The following is an 18,500-nucleotide window of genomic DNA, read 5'->3' as shown; positions in this document are numbered from 1 at the left end:
TGTGAACCTTACAGATGGAAGTCCAGCTCATAATCACTACACCACCAGACTTTGCATATGACCTAGCAATCATGTGCCCAGGTATTTCCCTATATGAGTGGAAAACTGATGTCTACTCCAAAACCTGCCTAGATATTTACAATAGTTGTATAGCTATCTACTATGCTAGCAGGGCTGCATAACTTTATTACTTGCCAAAAAATATGACCTAACCAAGATGTCTTTCAGTAGGTGAATGGATATATGTCACATCTATTCAGTGGAATATTATTCAGTAATAAAAACAAAATGCCTTATTAAGCCATTAAAAGACTTGAGGCCCCTTAAATGTATACTGCTAAGAAGAAGTTTTTAAAAAGCTATATACAAATATAAATCTACCTATATGATGGTTTGGAAAAGACAAATTTATAACAGCCACGAGTTTAGGGGGAGGGGTAGAGCAATGGAAAGGGAGAACATGGTATTTTTAGTTGGCAAAGCTATTTTTTATGTACTCAAATGGTGGCTACATCTGTATGTGTCAAAACTTATGGGACTGTATAATACAAAGATTGAAGTATAAACCGTGAAGTTACATTAATAATAAGATTATCAGAAGTGGTTCATCAATGATAATTTCACCATACTATTATTGAAATATATTAATAATAGAAGTTGTGTGCACTGGGAGAGACAGTATATGGGAGCTCTAATTTCTATGTGAGTTTTCAGCAAATATGAAACTGTTCTAAGATATAACATCCATTAATAATAAGGCTCCAAAGGTAAAGACTTTTAAATATGCTACATGGTAATAGTATTATTTATACTAACCATTTTAAGTTAAATTTCTCCCACCTTGTGGGATTTTTAACCTTCCCTTTTAAAGGTCTCAGAATTACAACTATCTTTGTGGCAATGCTCAGGGGTGCAGGGGAAACCCATCCCTGCTTTGAGATTTGGGGATATGACTTAACATCCCTGAGTGTGACTTCCCTGTAGGACAATACTATTACCTTCATTACATATCAATGTCATCTCTCATGAAGACACGAGCATGTTGTGAATCAAGTGAATGATATTACAGCTCACGGGGTATATACGCAACATCAATAACAAAATGGAACAGCACGTATGAAAGCACATAACGGTATTGTATTACAAGCATACATAACCATGGAAGTACAAGGAATTCTCACTACATAGCCATTAGTATAACCCACCTCCTCCACGAGATGTGGCAATTCCATATTGCTTGTGGCATCTTTCTGGTACTGTTATCTGTGCCGTCTTGCTTTTTTTTTTTTTCTTTTTTTTTTTAACTTGGTGCAAGCCCTATCTCAACCAGAACACAGACTGCAGAGTGGGAGTAACAAGAGAGTGGTGGTTATCAGGCACGAGCAGAGATAATTTGGAGGCAGATGGAATGGGATGCTCTGGACACTGGAGGGACTCACTTGAGCTCTTTGCTTTGGGAAACTAACTCTGGGGCCTTGAGCAATGGATTGGTGAAGGGGCACACTGGGGGCCAAGAGGCCAGTTAGCAGACAATTGTGGCCCAGGTGAGGTATAAGAGAAAATTTAGGCAACATGGGAAATGCACAATAGGCAGGCTTGCCTTTTACTTGACTATGGATAATAGAAGTTCAAAGTGCTTCCTAGGCAGTTAGTGTCTGAACTAGGGAAGATAACTGATTATGGTTTCGTTTTCCGTAGGAGCGGAGATAAAGGTGGACACTAACAGTATTGGTCCTGTTTCTCTAGTCAGTCACCCATGATCCCACCTGCAAAGATTGTGATTCCTCTCTTCCAGGCCATAAGCTTTGAATTTAAGAAATTATATATCTGTCTCTGATTCTGTACGAGCCTAATAGTTTACTAACAGAGCAACACATGCATATTCTTCAGACATTGTCTCCTAGCTAAAGATTTAATAAATAATGGTGAATAGACCAGATGGCAGTGAATTTGTTTTTTTGTGTGTGACTACAAATAATAGCACTTCTTAGGTTTATTTCTGCTTATTATATCTCAACAGGTGTTTGAGACATATTTTAGGGGGACCCCTCCTCGCAGAAAAACCTCCAACCTGGTCCCTAGAGATCACTGACATGTCAACGGGTAGTTTTGTTTCTCTAGGGCATAAAGTCCTTGCAGCCTCAAATCCCTGCCTTGCCAGAGACAAATGACTGCTAGCAGATAACACGTTATAGATAAGTAACGAAATAACTCCCACTTAAAAATAAAAAAAAAACCAACTATGCTTTTGTTATTTCCGTGGTGAAGCAGGTGACCAAGAAGCTGGGTAGCTTGCAATTATGAGTACATTGAGCATAGAAGTGAGAAAAGTAATGCGCTTCCCCAAACTCAATTCCCAGTCTCAGGACCAGACCCTGTTGCCCTCTCCTCTCCTTCTGAAGTTCTCAAGGAGCAAAGAAAGTAGCGGGAACCTTGCTCCAGGCAGAGGTGTTGTGTAGTGGGACCCGACCCACAGGTGAACGGGGTGGCAGCTCAAAAGGTGCGCTGCGCGTGCGCGAGACGTGGGGCGCGCCGAGCAGCTACCCCGCGGGGCTGCCTGAGGCCGGGTCCCGAGGCCCCATCCTTCCCACGTCCCTTCTGCCCCTTCGCACCGCGGCGGGAGCGGCCACGAAAGCGCAGCAGGCTGGCAGGCCGAAGGGGCGACGGCGGCGGCGGCGACGCGCGTGCGCACATCCGGGGTCACGCGCAGCGCGGGGCGGGGCGCGGGGCGCGGGGCGTGGCGTGGCGGCGCGGGGCGTGGCGTGGCGTGGCGCGGGGCGGGGCGTGGCGGCGCGGCGCCGGAGGGGCTGTCATTCCGGCGCGGTCGCCGCCCTCGCCTGCGTGCGGCTGTTCCGGCTCCTCCCTCAGGGGCTGCCTCAGCCCCGACCATGGTGCTGGAGTCGGTGGTCGCCGACCTGCTGAACCGCTTCCTGGGGGACTATGTGGAGAACCTGAACAAGTCCCAGCTGAAGCTGGGCATTTGGGGCGGTAAGCGAGGGGCGCGGCCGCCGCGGAGGGCCGGCCGCCGCGGGCTCCTCCCCGCCCGGGCTCCTTCCCGGGCCCTGCGCCTCCCGAGACTCCGCCTCCGGGGGGGTCCCCGGAGCGCCTCCCGGTGCGGCAGGTGTGGGGGCGCCCGGAGGCGGCCGAGCCACCCCGAACCCGGGATCCCCACCCAGGGGGCGAGGGGGGGCAGGCGGCAGCGCTTCTCTAGTCCCCCAGGCCAAGCACCTGCCCGCCTCGCTCTACCATTTCTGGGTCCTCTCCTGCCTGGGTCGCGACCCCTTGGGCTCACCGCGGCAAATACACTAACAGACGGATGTGTACACTCAGTTCTCGTCCGTTCGTGCAGACCTAATCCCCGCGGCGCGCGACGAGCTGTCTGCTCTTCGGGGTCGCACTCCCAGAGAGTGGCCTCTAGGGAGGGACAGGAACTGGAGGTTTGGGGCCATCCAGCATTTTACTGCGAGCACGAGCGGCTCTCGGCTTAGGAGGGAGAAGTGAGGCGATCTCAAAGGTGTGCCAGCAGCTGTGAGGTGGGCAGCCCTGGTGGCGCAGTGGTTAAGCGCCCGGCGCAGCCTGCAAGGTGAGCTGGTCAATCCCAGGAGCTGACAGCCCCGGGAAAGCCAACGGAGCAGTTGTCCCTTGTCTGGAAAGGCCCCTGTCTGAATGGACTCGGTGGCAGTAAGGTTGATTTTATTTGGGTTCCCTTCAGTATTGGGGATTCTGAAGAAGACCTGCAAGAATGGAACTTCCCCCTCCAAAACAAGACAGCTTCCGTTTCGTTTTGGAGTGGTGGAGAGAAAGTCCATTTACAACCTGTGTCGTCATTAAGGAGGTTGTGTGTACCCAGGAGTGTTACTCAAGCATTTTCATCCTTTTGAGGCTCCGTCTATAAAAACAGACAGGGCGTTGTATATGCACACATGCTTCAAAAAGCTTAATGATATGCACGGATTATATGCAGGAAAAAGCTCAATTATGTGCACGACTTAGACCACACGGAGCCCTGGGGCTGTAACCTGCAAGACCAGTGGTTCACACACAGCGGCCCCTGGGAGAAACTTTGAGGCCCCTTAAGAATGGAATATTTCTGAAACCCTACTATGTTTTGTTGCTGGATGACAGTGAGAATTGTGCTTTAAACGTGGGAGCTGCTGGGGATACTTTTTGACAAAAGTACTTGGGGGTGGGGCAGGAGTTGGGTGGTTAGCTTTGCAGGGAAATCGAAAGTGTTCTAGTGAATGGAACTGCTTTGAATTCAGGCCACAAATAGCTATCCACCGGCCCTATAGATCTCCGCTGTGACTATTGGGCCAGCCGTTTACCTCCTTGGGCCTCAGTGCCTTCATTTGAAATTCATCTTCATAAGCCAGAAATAATAGAAATGTAATAGAAATCGTTATTGAATGCTTACTCAGTCTGCCATCCAGTCAATGCCGACTTATAGGAGTGCTCTAGGACGGGGTGGAACTTCCCCTTTGGGTTTCCTAGACTCAACTCTTTCTGGGAGTAGAAAGCCCTGACTTTCTCTTGTGAAGTGGCTGTTGGTTTCGAATTGCTGATCTTGTGGTTCCTTGCCCAACATTACACCAACAGGGCTCTAGGAACTTAAAAAAATTCATATAAGGGTAACACTTGTATAAAATCCCCATGAAACCACTACCCAGTTTTCAATGTTACACTTACCTCACAATTGTGCACCCCCTTAAAGTATGTGTGTATAAATAGTCAAAGATTCCTTCCCCACCAAATCTCATTTTCCTTTTCTCTGTCTATAAAGTTAGGGATTAGACTAGGTAAGATTTAGGGGGTCCTCCAGTACCAAACTCTGTGGCTCTACTTGTGAATATTTTTACAATGAAAATTTGAATTCGTTCACAGGGGCAGCTTGACCCTAACCTACAATGTATTCGTGAGTCAGAATAGACTTCACGGCAGTGAGTTTAAATTTTTTATTTTTGTTAATGTGGAACTGGACACCTGGTGCGGGTTGTGAGTTGGGCTAATAACGGCAAGATCAACAGTTCAAACCCACCAACCTGCTGTGTTGGAGAAAGATGAGTTTTTCTACTCCTATAAAGAGTTACTGCCTCAGAAACATACAGGGGCGTTTCTATCCTGTTTAGGGTCACTGTGAGTTGGAATTGATTCAGTGGCAGTGAGTTTGGCTTTTGGATGGAAAGCAGAGAATTTCAAGTGAAGGACATTCTTCCTCATCCCTCCTCCCCCGGAACATTTGACAATGTCTGGACAACTTCGAGAGGTTGCTTCTGGCATCTAATGAGTAGAGGCCAAGGTGCTCTTGAACACCCTTCTATGCACAGAGCAATCCTCCCCTCCTCCCCCGCAAAAGTGACGAGGCTCAAAAGACCAGTAAAGAAACTGTGGTCCAGGGAGAGTACGGAGAATGGCTTTTGCATTTATAGGAGACCTACTTCATGCAGATCAAGGTGTATATTGCTGTGAGGTGGTGTCCCGTCTGTTTCTGATTCAAGCTATCCCTGGGATAGAGTACAACTACTACTGCACACAGTTTTTTAGGCTGGCATCCTAGGCTGGTCTGTTTCCCACAGAACTGCTGGGTGGGTTCAAACCACCAACCCTTTGTGTTGCAACCGGGTGCTTAACGGTTTCACCACTAGAGCTGTAGTAAATGTGTTGTACCGATGACATTGATAATTTAAGAAGTGAGTGAAAGGGGCTATGCCAGTAAAACTGTATAAGCTGTGCTTGTATCCTCTCAGGATGGAGATTTAGAATAAGATGTTGTGTTAATATAAGTTGAAAGAGCTTGCGTATGTGTATCCTCAGGGAGCCCTGGTTGGGCTTTCGGGTGAGCTTTAGGTTGCTAACAGACAGGTCAGCACTTAAAACCCACTAGCCACCTGCAGGAGACCGAGGCGGCTGTCTGTTCCTGTGAAGATTTACATGCTCTCTTTAGGGTTGTTATGAGTCTGAATTAACTCTATGGCTGTGGATCATGCAGACATGCATGCATCCTGGTATTCACAATGAAGGCCACAGGAGCAAAAACTATGGACCGAGGGAGATAGAATTATTGGAATGACTGGATTCAGGAAGTCTATTGTGAATATTATCTTTATTTATTTTTAAGTAACCTTTATTACATTTTAAATGGGATTAGAATGAGATAAAGACAAAGATGTTTTATCCAGATAATAGAGACCATTAGCACAAGGTCTTAATGGTGCCCAAGGGTTTGCTGATGTACAGAGAGCTTTAAAAGGGACATGAAAATAACAACAAAAACATAGTTACTACCCTAAACACAATTATAAACACACTCTAGTACTATGAAATATTGTGCATCACTAAAAAACAAGGACAATTCTCTTAAACACCAGAAAACATGGATAAAGCTAGAGAACATTATGCAAACTCACTCAATTGTACAAAGATAAATATTTAATAGCACTGTTTGTATAAGGAAAAACAAAGGAGAAGAAGCCTGGCTTATGTACTAATAGACTAGACTTTGATGACTATGAGGAGGCCAGGACAGAGTTGGGAACAGGGAGAAGGGAGGGACAGGTAGGGAGGGAAGAATGGTGGGAGAGAAAATCACATTTATGGAGGATGTAATGGGGTATTTGTTATTGGCTTCATTTCTTGAGATGGGCTGTGTAAACATATTGTATGTTTCTTTAAAAACTAAACAAATCCCTCAAACTTAAATAGTGGTCTGAGTGGCTTAAAAAAAAAGAAAAGGGAAAAAATTCAATGGATTTAGAGTCTTTAGTGACAAGTTAATCTCAAACCAATAAAAACAAGTAAAAGGGACACTAGAAGTCAAGGGAAATTGTTACAAAGGCACGAAGCGTGGCAATACATTGTAGAGCTTACAGGATTGGCCCAGGGTCCTCCCTAAGGCAGTCAAGGCATGACTTGTAAGTGTGGAATGCCCCATAGGGTGATCTCCAACAAGGACACCCCAGGGTAAGTGCCCAAGGGAGACTGTACTCCTCCCCTTGCACCCCCCCCCCCTCACCTCCAACTGGTAGCTCTGTCTGAGGAACAAGACTATTCACATCCCTGCTAATCCAATGGCGATTAGAAAACAGATTTAGGGTTCTTACTCTCTTCCCTAGCCTCCTTCTGCACGTGGGTGCTCATAATTTGAGCTCTCATACAATTCCTTCCTTTCGTCATGGATTTTATTTATAATCTTTGGATCACACTGGTGTGTAAACTATAAGTCCTGTGTGGACTTAGAACTGACACCTCACATAGGTGACTGCTTATTTTAAGAAAGCCTCTGAGATTACAGACACTATTTCTCTGGTAGGAAGGCACCATCTAATTTCGGTGCCACATGCTGCGTTGCTGTAGACCCATATCTTCTGTGGCCTCTTCAGGACAATGAGGGCCTCATTATAAGAACTAGTTGTGCTTACAGTAGGGAGTATGATTAAGTGTGATCTCAAAGTCCATTCGCATATCAAAGGTTTATACTTTCCCCAACCAACTTTGGAGGGAGCTTTTTGAGTTTCTTGAGAGAGAATATGTATAAATAACCTCCATGAGATCTTCGGAAATTCTAATTTCAATCCAGCCAATGGCATAGAATTTAAAATACTATTGAGAAAAGGAAAGTAAACATCTATTGGAAAGCTTTCTAGCCTAAATTACTTGGAATGTTCACTTATACAGATTAAAAATTTAAGCGAATGGACTCTGTTTAAGAAAACAATGAGACACAAAGCAATGATTCCAATAACATGTATTCAAGAAGGCAAAACTAGACAGAACCTGTGTCGCAAAAGGTAAGGCACATGAAAAGGAGCAAATACATGGTAGTATTAACCTGTCAATTATTGGGCAACCTCAAAAACAAGAGGTTTGAACCAGAGTCCACTGACATCCAATTCCATGACCTTGGGATAGCAGACATGTGCTTTCCAGCATTAAGCTCAAAGGATTGTTTCTGTGGCTTTGATCTTTAACAGGTCTATTTAAGGTGAAGGTTGGTTCACGGAGTGGGTTTTCCAGCTCAGGTGCTTCTGACGTAGCCTATGGAGAATGCTGTGCCCCTTGAGAGACATTCTACAATCCAATCCAGGTAGCTCATAGCATGAGGCTTTCAAGGAAAAGGTATTTATTTTTAATGCTAGACAATTCTTAATATTAAATGGTTTAAGCAGACTACCCTTTCTCCAATTCTTGCTCTTGTGGGAAAATGAGGCTCTGATTACTTCTTAGCTGGAGAAACATTCTAATTCTTTAAACCTTGGTTTCTAGATCTGTAAGATGGGGTGGAAATCGCTTCCAGATTGTTGATGAGATAATTAATGTAGAAGGCCTTTGTAATTGTTAACAATAGGATAGTAATACTGATGACAAGCAAATCTAGGTAAATGATAGAAAAACCTGCTTTGTGCCATGAATGTGTTTCTTCTAAAGCTTAGACTCTGAGTTTTCCCTGTTCTATAGTGTAATTATTTTGTGTAGAACTAGTATCACATACCTAAACATTTCTTATTTTCCAAATACATCTTTTAAAAGAAAAAAAAACCTCATTTGCATATATGCTTACAAGACTTCTGCTACATGCCAGCTAGTTTGTAAGCCAGATTTTTAATGGCTCAGAAAAGTAGTTTGTGGATGGATATGTTGCTGCCCAGGAAGGAAGATTGACTTATCTCCATATTCATTCCCTATGATCTAGACCAGGAGGTATAGAATGCACAGCCCCTAGCTATTTGAGGCATGTCCTTGACATAATTGTTTTAAGAGTAACATGAAAAAGGATGTTGAAATGCCATATTTTTTGCAACTTGGTTTAAGTAGCATTGTTGCAATCTGGAACCTTTGCCTATTTTTGAAAAATTTACTGTGTAAAGTCAGCAGGCGCTTGTTCACTTCTGAATTCTGCTGCTCTCCCTACTATTTGGCAGGTGAACTCCACGCAGAGGCTGTGAAGACTAGCAACAGTAACCAGGAGTAGGAGCCAGGTGGAATGCCCTGGGAGTCTGCAGATCTAGGCTGTACTTTCCCTTCACTCCACCCCCTGCACTTCCCTATCAGTTGCCTGAGGAAGGAGAGTAAGCACTGGCCTAGGAATGGGGAGACCTGTTGTCTAATTCCATCATTGTGTGATTTTTGATCAAAGGCCAGTTGTTTCTTATCTATAAAAGAGAAGATTAGTTGAGGCCACTTCTTCTAACTTTTAGACTACTGTAATTTTAAGTAGGTAAAAACCTATGAGCTTCATCATTTAGATAAGTTTTATTGCCAGTTTTCCAATATTCAAAGTAAGGAATGGTCATCAAGTAATGCACATTTAGTTTTACTTTTCATTCTTCAATCAATACTGGTGAGCAAAATGCCAAACAGAAATATTTATATGTTGCTGTTGAGCCAGCTCCGATAGCTATAGCTGAGAGCAGCATGGGCCCACAGGGTTTCCAAGGTGGGCATCTTCGTCAAATCAGACCGCCCCACCACGTCTTTTTTCTGAAGAGTGGCTGCTAGGTTTGAACCACCAGTCTTTTATGATCAGCAGCAGGACCCCCTAACTGCTGTGCTACGATGGCTTTTATGAGCAAAGTGCCACAGCTACGAACTATGTAAGAAAAACAAAGTTCTCCTCTCGTGCTGATATTACATTGTTCTCCAGGTAGCCGTGGGTGGGGGTAAGGTAGCATAAGAATGCAAGACAAAATATAGGTTTGCTTGTCTTCTAACTTGATACAGAAAATATGACAGTATCTAAGTATTTCTAAACCCACTCAGAAACCCTCAAATCAAATTCACTGCCATTGAGTCAATTCAGACTCTTAGCATCCCTCCAGGATAAAAAAGTAGCTGGTGGGTTTGATGATGCCTAACCATGAGCACCCGGCCACCCCCACCCCAGGGCTTCTTACATTCTTCTTCTAAGATTCTTGAAATGTATAGAAAGTTTATTGGTAACACTGTAGCTCTCCACACTTTTTAATGCCAACACTTCCTGTTTTAACAGGGAAATGGCAGGAGTGAGAGTCTCTGTTCCCTCTCTCCCCACTTTCCCTTCCTAAAGTCACTGTGAATTTTAAAAGGTCAAAGATGTGCCCGTACTTGTCTAGATTGGTTACTTTGAGACTCATCTCATTCACTCACTGCCATTGAGTTGATTCTGACGTATAACGACCCTATAGGACAGGATTGATTTTTCACGTGTCTTATCAGATGCAGAAACCAAAAGTAGATCCAACATCTATGGCAACTTCTCTGTGCTTCCTGTGATTTTTGCAGTCATTTTATTTTTATTGACTTTGCCAGGGAGGTTGAATTGTCCGCTGATTTAAAATCTTGTACTTCTTCTCCCTTGCTGTTTGGAGACAGTATAGCTCTCAGCTTGGCTCTTTCCCTTTCTAGCTTTTGCCACGGTATTCTTAGACCTGTCACTTAACCTCTTGACACATCCTTTTCTTTAGCTTGGTATATGACGAGGCTTCAGAAAGTCCTTGCAAATATGGAATGAAAAACTGGAATTCTCCCACAGTCTTTGAAATGGTCCTTGTATAACACTTGTCCTGCCTCCTGCTGCAGGATGCTGTGGGGCTCAAATAAAACAATAGATTTGAAAGTGTTTTCTGAAGGATAAAGGTCCTTGTTCTTATTTTAGTTGTATTTTCAGCCTAGTGAATTTATCCTCTAAGTAATTGACACTCTAAGTTAATTAAGTCAATATTTATTGAACACTTGCTTTGTGAAGAATAATTAAGGAGTTTATAATCAGGTCTAAGAAGAAAGACATTTGTATAAAGTTAAATATTAAACGCTGTAAGGAAGAAAGAGTAGATGATCTATGGAGGTACAGGAGAGATGACATGTGGCTGGAGCTATGTAACACCAGCTCTGTATTTCTTATATTCATTGTACAGGTAATTATACTTTTAAAAGACCAGATACAGATTTAGGAAGTCTTCCATCCCTCACCCCACACACCACACTGCCCCCCCCACACACACTATTATGACGATACTACTTATTTTTATTCATAAATTTACTAGTTTTCCCTTTGCCCAGCTAAATCTTAGCTTGTTTTTGTTTGTTTTTATAAAAATAATTGATCAACTTTTTATTGTATTTTTTGAAATGCCTCTGACTTTGGGTACTTTTATCATTTTCTAAATTGATGACTTTTATTTCTATCTTCTGATTCATTATTACAGATCCTAGATCAACTTTGATTAAGAATCTACTCTTTTAGGTTACTTCCTAACATGCCCATCTAGACTGGCCCAGAAACTCTCTAGCTGAGAATTTTAAGCATTTTATGCTTAGCAAAATGCCTCCAGCCTTTTAGTGGGCACCGTCTGGGATCCAAGTCTGAACCCCAGACCTTCTTTTCTGAAGCACAGATGGCACCCCCTTCAGCTTATCCTGTAGGACTTGCTGCTTGCCTGTCACCTTGGTGCCTTAGGTTTGATGGAATTAAATCTCAGAAGCACTCCTCTGTCCAATAGGGCCACTCTGAGTCAGAATCGACTCAACAGCAGTGGTTTGTTCTTTCTGGTTTACTGTGGGATTGTCTCAAGTGCCTGTCCTGCCGGCAGAGTTAACCTTATCCATCTCTGCTGATTAGTCATTCTATCCCTGTTTGACTTCTTTTTTAATGTTAAAAGGTCAGGCACAAATGCTTATCTTCTTCCTTCCTCTTTCCCAGCTCCCCACCCTCCCCTGGGTTTTCAGGGCTTTCTAGGGCCTCTGTTCTGAGCATGGTCGATCTGGTTATAAGGTAAAGTTATGTGCACGTGTATGGCAGATTATGTTATTTTGAAGGAGAAACGCAAAAGATGCAATTTTTCCTTCAAGGTTCAGTAATTAAATCACACAGTTTGTTTTTCACTAAATATTATAAAAAATATTATGTGTTGACCTGCTTTAATTTTAGAGATACAGGTTTAAACTAGTATGCTGCAACTGCTTACTCATCGAAACCACTCTCTGGCCATTTGATCTATATTTGTGCCTCTCCTAAAGAAAGTTGTGGAAATTATCAAATCAGTAGCATGGATATCACATACTAACAGAGTTCTGCTGAAGGTATGGCAAGCTCATTTAAAGTGGTTCATTGACAGGCACCTGGCAGAAGTTCAAGTCAGACTCAGAATAGGATGTTACTGCTGTTGGATATTATTGCTGTTGTTGGATGGAATTTGGCCCAAAGCAGAGGATACTAGGGAGATGTTGACCTGTGTTTTGTTGCCTATACAAAGGCATTCAACTGTGGATCATAATTAGTATGGATAAGGTTTTAAGGAATGGGAATCCCAGAACTTTATTGTACTCATGCAGAACCTGTACCAGGGTCAAGAGGCAGCAGAACCACACTGAATAAGAATTGCATCCTTTCACCTTACTTATTCAATCAATATAATGAAAAAAATCTGAAAAGCCGAACTATATAAAGACGGCCGTGTCAAGATTGGGAAAAGACTCATGAACAATCTACTATATGCAGATGAAGGTACCCCAATGGGTTGAACATTGGGCTGTTAACTACAAGGTGTTGGTTCAAGCCTACAGGCTGTTCTGCAGGAGAAAGAGGAGACTTTCTGCTCCCATCAGGATCTGGAGCCTCTAAGACCCTTTGGAGTCGTTCTCCTCTCCTGGAGAGGCACTGCATGTTGGGACCAGCTCAGTGACGTTTGGTTTGGTTATTTTTATATGCAGATGACTCAACCTTACTTGCCTCAAATGAAGAGAACTTGAAGCATTTGCTAATGGAGGTCAGTGACACAGATTTCATTGTGGATTACACCAGACCATACTGTATATACTCAAGTATAAGCCAACCAAATATCAGCTAAGGCACCTAATTTTATCACAAAAACTGCCTAAGGAATGTGCCAAAAAAACTCGGCTTGTCCAAGAGTATATACAGTAAATGGAAACCCTTCACAACTGGCCCAATAAACATCATCATGATACATGGTGAAGAATTTGGAGTTATCAGGGAATTCATTCTGTGTGGATCAACAATCCACGTTCATGGATACTTCACATGCTTTACTCACCGCTACTGAGTTGATGCCAACTCAAAGTGACCCTATAGGTTAGGGTAAAATTGCTCTCCTGGGTTTTCAAGCCTGTAACTCTTTACAGGAGTAGAAAGCCCTGTCTTTCTCCTGAGGAGCAGCTGGTGGTTTCAAACGGCTGACCTTGTGGATCGCAGCCCAATGCATAACGATTACGCCACCAGGCCTCCTATACGTCTGTGGAAGAGGCAGTCAAAAAAAAAAAATCAAACCGGGTGTTTGGGCATATTGACTGCCAAAGACCTCTTTAAAGTATTAGAAAGCAAAGATGTCACTTTGATGAGTAAGACGCCCAGTCCTACTGTGTGCTTGTGCAAGATGGGTCATGAAAGAGGGAGACAGAAGAATCAGTGTGTTCCAGCTGTGGAGTTAGCAGAGCATATTTAACATACCACGGGCTGCCAAAGAATAAGAATTGGATTCTGGTAGTCTTTAGAAGTGAGCATGACAAGACCGTCACCTGCTTGCTTTGGGTCCAACGCAAAGAAAGACCAATTTCTAGACAAGGGCACTGTTTCATCCTGTTCATAAAGTTACCACGAGTCAGAGCCTATTTGATGGCAGTAACAACAAGAATACAATGACATTTATTTAAATTAATTTTTATATTTCAGGTAGGAAAGTCTACAGCTTATTGGAAGAGCACAGCGCCTTCCCTAGTTTAGACATTTATCCACTGGTCGAATGAATGAGTGCATTTTTACCCATGCGCTAATCTGGAATCTGCCACTCCCCTGCTGTGTTCTTTCTGTTAGTAGGAGCGACTCCTCCTGTAGTGCAAATAGCTCACAGACTGGATCTATCAGCCTGGCTTCCGTTTTAGATTGGCTGTGTTTTCGATAACACTCATTTTTATCCCCCCCACCCCGCAAAGAGTAAATCTGCGTTTATTTGCTCTAAAAAATATTGCAGTCGTGTTATATTGGTATTTAACTTTGTTTTGTTTCCCTATTCCCCTCAGTACTTTGTAGTTTTATGAGAAATGCAATATCTAATGAGAAAAGGATATCGAATCATTAATACATTGAGAAAAAAATTAATTAAAAAATGATAAAAAGAAATACCGGCATCTTTAGACCTACCTTTCAGGGATAATCTCATAATATTCGGGTCTTTCTTCCTGTCAGCCTTTCTAAGTGCAAGGGCGTTTCGGAGAATGTGAAGCCTCCTCATACACTCGGTTAGCTTTTATTTGTATAGGCAGATTTCAGTATTTCATATCTTAAAAACATGTGCGTCGAAAACCAAAACCCAGTTCCATTGAGTCCCACTGCTCCATAGGGTTTCTGATGTTGGAGGTGTTCACGGAGCAGACAGCCTCCTCTTCTCTGATTCAGTGTAGATTGCTCTTGAGCAGTCCTGCTAACAATTGCTCTACCACATCCGAGCCTTGGAAAAACAGTCAACATGACTTCTTCACCAGCAAGTTTGAAAGTGTTCCTGTGATGTATTGCTTCAAGTATACAGAGGCACATGAGTTACTTTTATCAACCTGAATGAAGCTCCCATTTGCCATCATGTATAAAAGAATTGAATTATGGTAGCCTGTGCTAATTGGTAGGACCTCTGACGGCACAGTGGTTAAAGCATTCGGCTGCTGCTGGAAAGGTTGGCGGTTTGAACCCTCTAGCAGTTCCTTAGGAGAAAGACATGGCAGTCTGCTTCTGTAAAAATTTATAGCTTTGGAAACCCTGTGGGCAATTCTGCTCTGTCTTCTAGAGTCGGTGGGAGTCAGAATGGACTTGCAGTATTGTTTTATTGCTTCAGACAAAAGGGTATACTAACTCATTTTTCTCTTTCTTAAAGGGAATGTGGCTTTAGATAATCTACAGATAAAAGAAAATGCTCTGGTAAGTTTTTAAGAAATTATGCGGACTCATCTAATTTGGTGAGCTCATAGACACTCTTTGGTTGGAGTGATTGAGTAATTCAAAGGGGATCACTCGGAACCCTTTACTGCAGAAAATGTGAGATTAAATATTTAGAACTAGTATTTTTTTCTTAATGGCAAAGTGATATTATTGGGAAAATGAAGTGCTTTTCATTGGCCTAATTTAACTGTATAGCTATATAGTAGGCATATTTGTTTTGTTGGAATACTTCTCTTTGGAAATCTCTGTAGAAGGTGTTCTGGAACACGAGGAATCAGATGAGTAGGTACATTTATTACTTTAGCTAATTGTTGTAGAAAACACATGTTGCAGTAGCCGATTTCAAAGAATTAGTATAAGTTAAGGTATACCCAACTGAAAGGCTGTGTTTGTTTAATTTTGAAGACAAAAAATAATTGTGAATGCCAGCTATTTTCAATGTTTATGGATAAAAAAGATTCAGAATAAAATGTGAAAATATATTGCTAATTGCCAGTAACTTATCTAAAATAAATGCTAATTAGAGAAATAATAACTTGGGAACTGACCTTGAAAATAGTTTCACGTTTTAATTTACTATTTAATTTGAGAGAAAATTGCTCTGCTCTTTTTATTGCACAGTACAACGGGACTGTTCTTTTTGCTTTATTAGTATTGCTGGTAAGCAGCGTCTGTTGTTTTAAAATGATACAGACTTGCTTTGTGTTTGGTTTATTGAATCAGCAACCAGTTTATCGAATTACTTTCTTTGGCTACTAACTCTTTTTCTATTATTTCTGTTTCTACTTTTTCTGTGAGTTTTCTCTGCCACGTCTGAATTTTCATGATCAGAAACTTCTCTGTCAGTCCCTTATGAGTTTCTCACCTAGAAAATGTGTTTTATGCTTTTACTCAGAGGTAATTATATATTTAAATGCTGATACAAAAATGACTCTTTTTCTGGGGAGATTAATCATTCAAGTTGTTCTTTTTCTTTCTATTAAAGAGTGAATTAGATGTTCCTTTTAAAGTCAAAGCTGGCCAAATTGGTGAGTACATCACAATTCATTCAAGTTATTGACCCTTTCGGTATCTCTCCCAGCCCCTGTGTTATTTCATCTATACAATAATCTTTTTGCTTGAACAAAGTGCAAATGGGTTTTGGTTTATATTTGTTGGAGTTTGGGGTTCTGAGCCTACGACATATGTATTGTATGCATACTTTTAATGTCTTGGCAAAAATTTGATAGAAAAGAACCCTTTTACATGGAAGGGAGTTCAAACTACAATTTTATTCCTCAGACACAGAACAAATCTCCTATAAGTTGGAAATTCTAGTAAATAAACTTCAAATATAGCCTACTTTCCTCCTGTTTTCTTCCATCATTTTAAATATTATGCAGCAATGTAGTATGGAGGTATATTATGGTAAGTAGAAAGTCTGGTTTCTTCACAGTTAAGCTCCTACACTATGACTACCCGCAACTAGCTTCTATCTTTGTCGAACTGCTTTTTAATGGGAAGTTTAATCTTTAAGTATTCCCAACTCATCCATGCTACCTGGACTTTTCTTTTTTTTTGAAGTGTAAGTATTGGCTTTGGATAGTTTACTTTTACTTTAAAATGTTCACTATGTCAACGCTAATCCCACCAGTCTGCTGCTCTACCACATCACCTTTCTACGTCATCATTTTGTGTTCTAAAATCCTTTCCTATATATAAATGCCCATCACTACTCTAACATCTCTTAGCAATTACTTAAATACTTGTACTTGAGTGTGTTTTATTTGTACCTGTGCTTTTAATATAAAGTATCTTTTGCATGTTTATTTTTTTTCTTAAAATAAGAGATACTCCCTTAGATTGAAGGCATCTCTAGGGCATGTGCTATCACCTGCGGTTTGTTCTTTTTTTATAGAGAGCCTTGTCCTATTTTAGGTGATGATATTTAGAGTTGTATGAGTTGTAGCCATTCATTCATTCTTTTACCTTTGCAATATTTACACACGTGTGTTATAAAGATTTTTCACAGTGCCCAAGAGCACCCTTCCAAGCTCAGGGTTCTCTGAGCCCACTCTCACTTGTGCTTCCAGTTGCAAGTTTGGGAGTCCCCAAGCCCAGTAAGGTTCTATGATTTACTAGAAGTACTCTGTGAATACTGTTGTACTCATGGTTATGACGTACTACTTTAAAAGGCTACAGATTAAAATGAGCTGACCCAGAAGCATTCCGAGTATGAAGCTTCCGGTAGTCTTCTTCCAGTGGAGTCATATGAGCAGTATGAACTGCCCCAGGGATAAGTTAGGATGGATCCACCCAGAGTGTTTCCTACCGAGGAAGCTGACTTGTGCCATGGTGGCCAGATTTGTACTGCGACTTAGTCACGTAGACGGCTTGACCAGCCATGTGGCTGGCTGCTTTTTTTCTGTCATTTTGGAGGTCAAACTGGTACCGCATAGACAAAGTACCACTACCATAAACACACGTCACATTGTTTGTGTGGGCTCTTTGGTGTGGGCCACGGTCTCCAGGGAAACAGAGAGCCCGTTACCAGACAGTATTCCAGGAGACCAGGCTTTTCTTTAGGCAAGGTTAATTAATTCTGTGCTACACAGAGATTATGCAAAGATGACAGCTCTAAAATTAGGGCATTGTGTTAAAATACATATCCAGAGTATTGGATGAGTTATAGTTCATTAAAAATGTTTTTTCTTTTCATTATATTCCTTAAAACTAGATTTACATTTGGGAGAAGGTTTAGTGGTTCAGAATTTGTTCTTTTTGCTTTTAAAGTATAATAATGATTTAATGTGTTTCTTCATGGTGAGGTATAAGAGACCTTTTAGATATAAGGAATCAAAGCATATTAAAAAAATTAACCCTCCCCATTTTTGGTTTCATGGTGTATTTATATTTAACTATGTCAAAATTAAAATATTATGTTTGGTTTATAGAGTCAGTATGTCTAGATAAGCTCAAAGATGATTTGCCGTTTTTCTTTGTAAAGATTGTTTCATTGGGGGCTCATTATAGCTCTTTAAAAAAAACATACATCAATCGCATCGAGCATATTTGTACATATGTTGCCATCATTATTTTCTAAATGTCTACATTCTATTTCAGCCCTTGATATCAGCTCCCTTTTTACCCTCCCTCCATCCTATCCCCCCTCGTAACCCCTTGATAAATTATAAATTATTATTTTCATATATTACACCAACTGCTGAATCCCTTCCTCACCCCCATCCAACACACACACACACACACACACACACACACACACACACACTCACACACACACCTTTCCCCTACTCTCCTGCTATCGCTACTCCTATATCTGTGTTCCTGAGGGGTTTATCTGACCTGGGTTCCATGTGTCCTGAGCTCTTATCTGTACCTGTATACATGCTCCAACCTAGCCCACAGTGAAAGGCCGGATTTAGGTCATGATAATCTGGGGGTGGGGGTGAGGAAGCCTCAAGGAACCAGAGGAATATTGTGTATTTCTTCGGTGCTATACTTCACCCTGGTTGACTCATCCCTTCCTTGTGACCCTTCTGTGAGGGGATCTCCCATTGTCTACAGATGGGTTTTGGGTCTCTGG

At 41.9% G+C, this 18,500-nt stretch overlaps 1 protein-coding gene across 2 annotated transcripts in view; it reads left to right on the top strand.

Annotated features, from left to right (window-relative positions):
• The first annotated feature begins 2,805 nt into the window (after positions 1 to 2,805).
• VPS13C (vacuolar protein sorting 13 homolog C) overlaps positions 2,806 to 18,500 on the top strand; it is a 193,033-nt gene continuing 177,338 nt past the window's right edge. For both annotated transcript variants that reach the window (XM_075531422.1, XM_075531423.1), the window contains exons 1-3: positions 2,806 to 2,988; positions 14,853 to 14,896; positions 15,903 to 15,945. In XM_075531422.1, coding sequence (XP_075387537.1) covers positions 2,889 to 2,988; positions 14,853 to 14,896; positions 15,903 to 15,945 — 187 coding nt within the window. In that variant the 5' untranslated portion in view covers positions 2,806 to 2,888. The remainder of the gene's footprint in view (positions 2,989 to 14,852; positions 14,897 to 15,902; positions 15,946 to 18,500) is intronic.

Source organism: Tenrec ecaudatus, chromosome 14 (genome assembly GCF_050624435.1).
Source record: "Tenrec ecaudatus isolate mTenEca1 chromosome 14, mTenEca1.hap1, whole genome shotgun sequence".
Classification (NCBI taxonomy): Eukaryota; Metazoa; Chordata; class Mammalia; order Afrosoricida; family Tenrecidae; genus Tenrec; species Tenrec ecaudatus.
The sequence above is the reverse complement of the archived record's forward strand: the minus strand, read 5'-3'. Positions and strand labels throughout refer to the sequence as shown.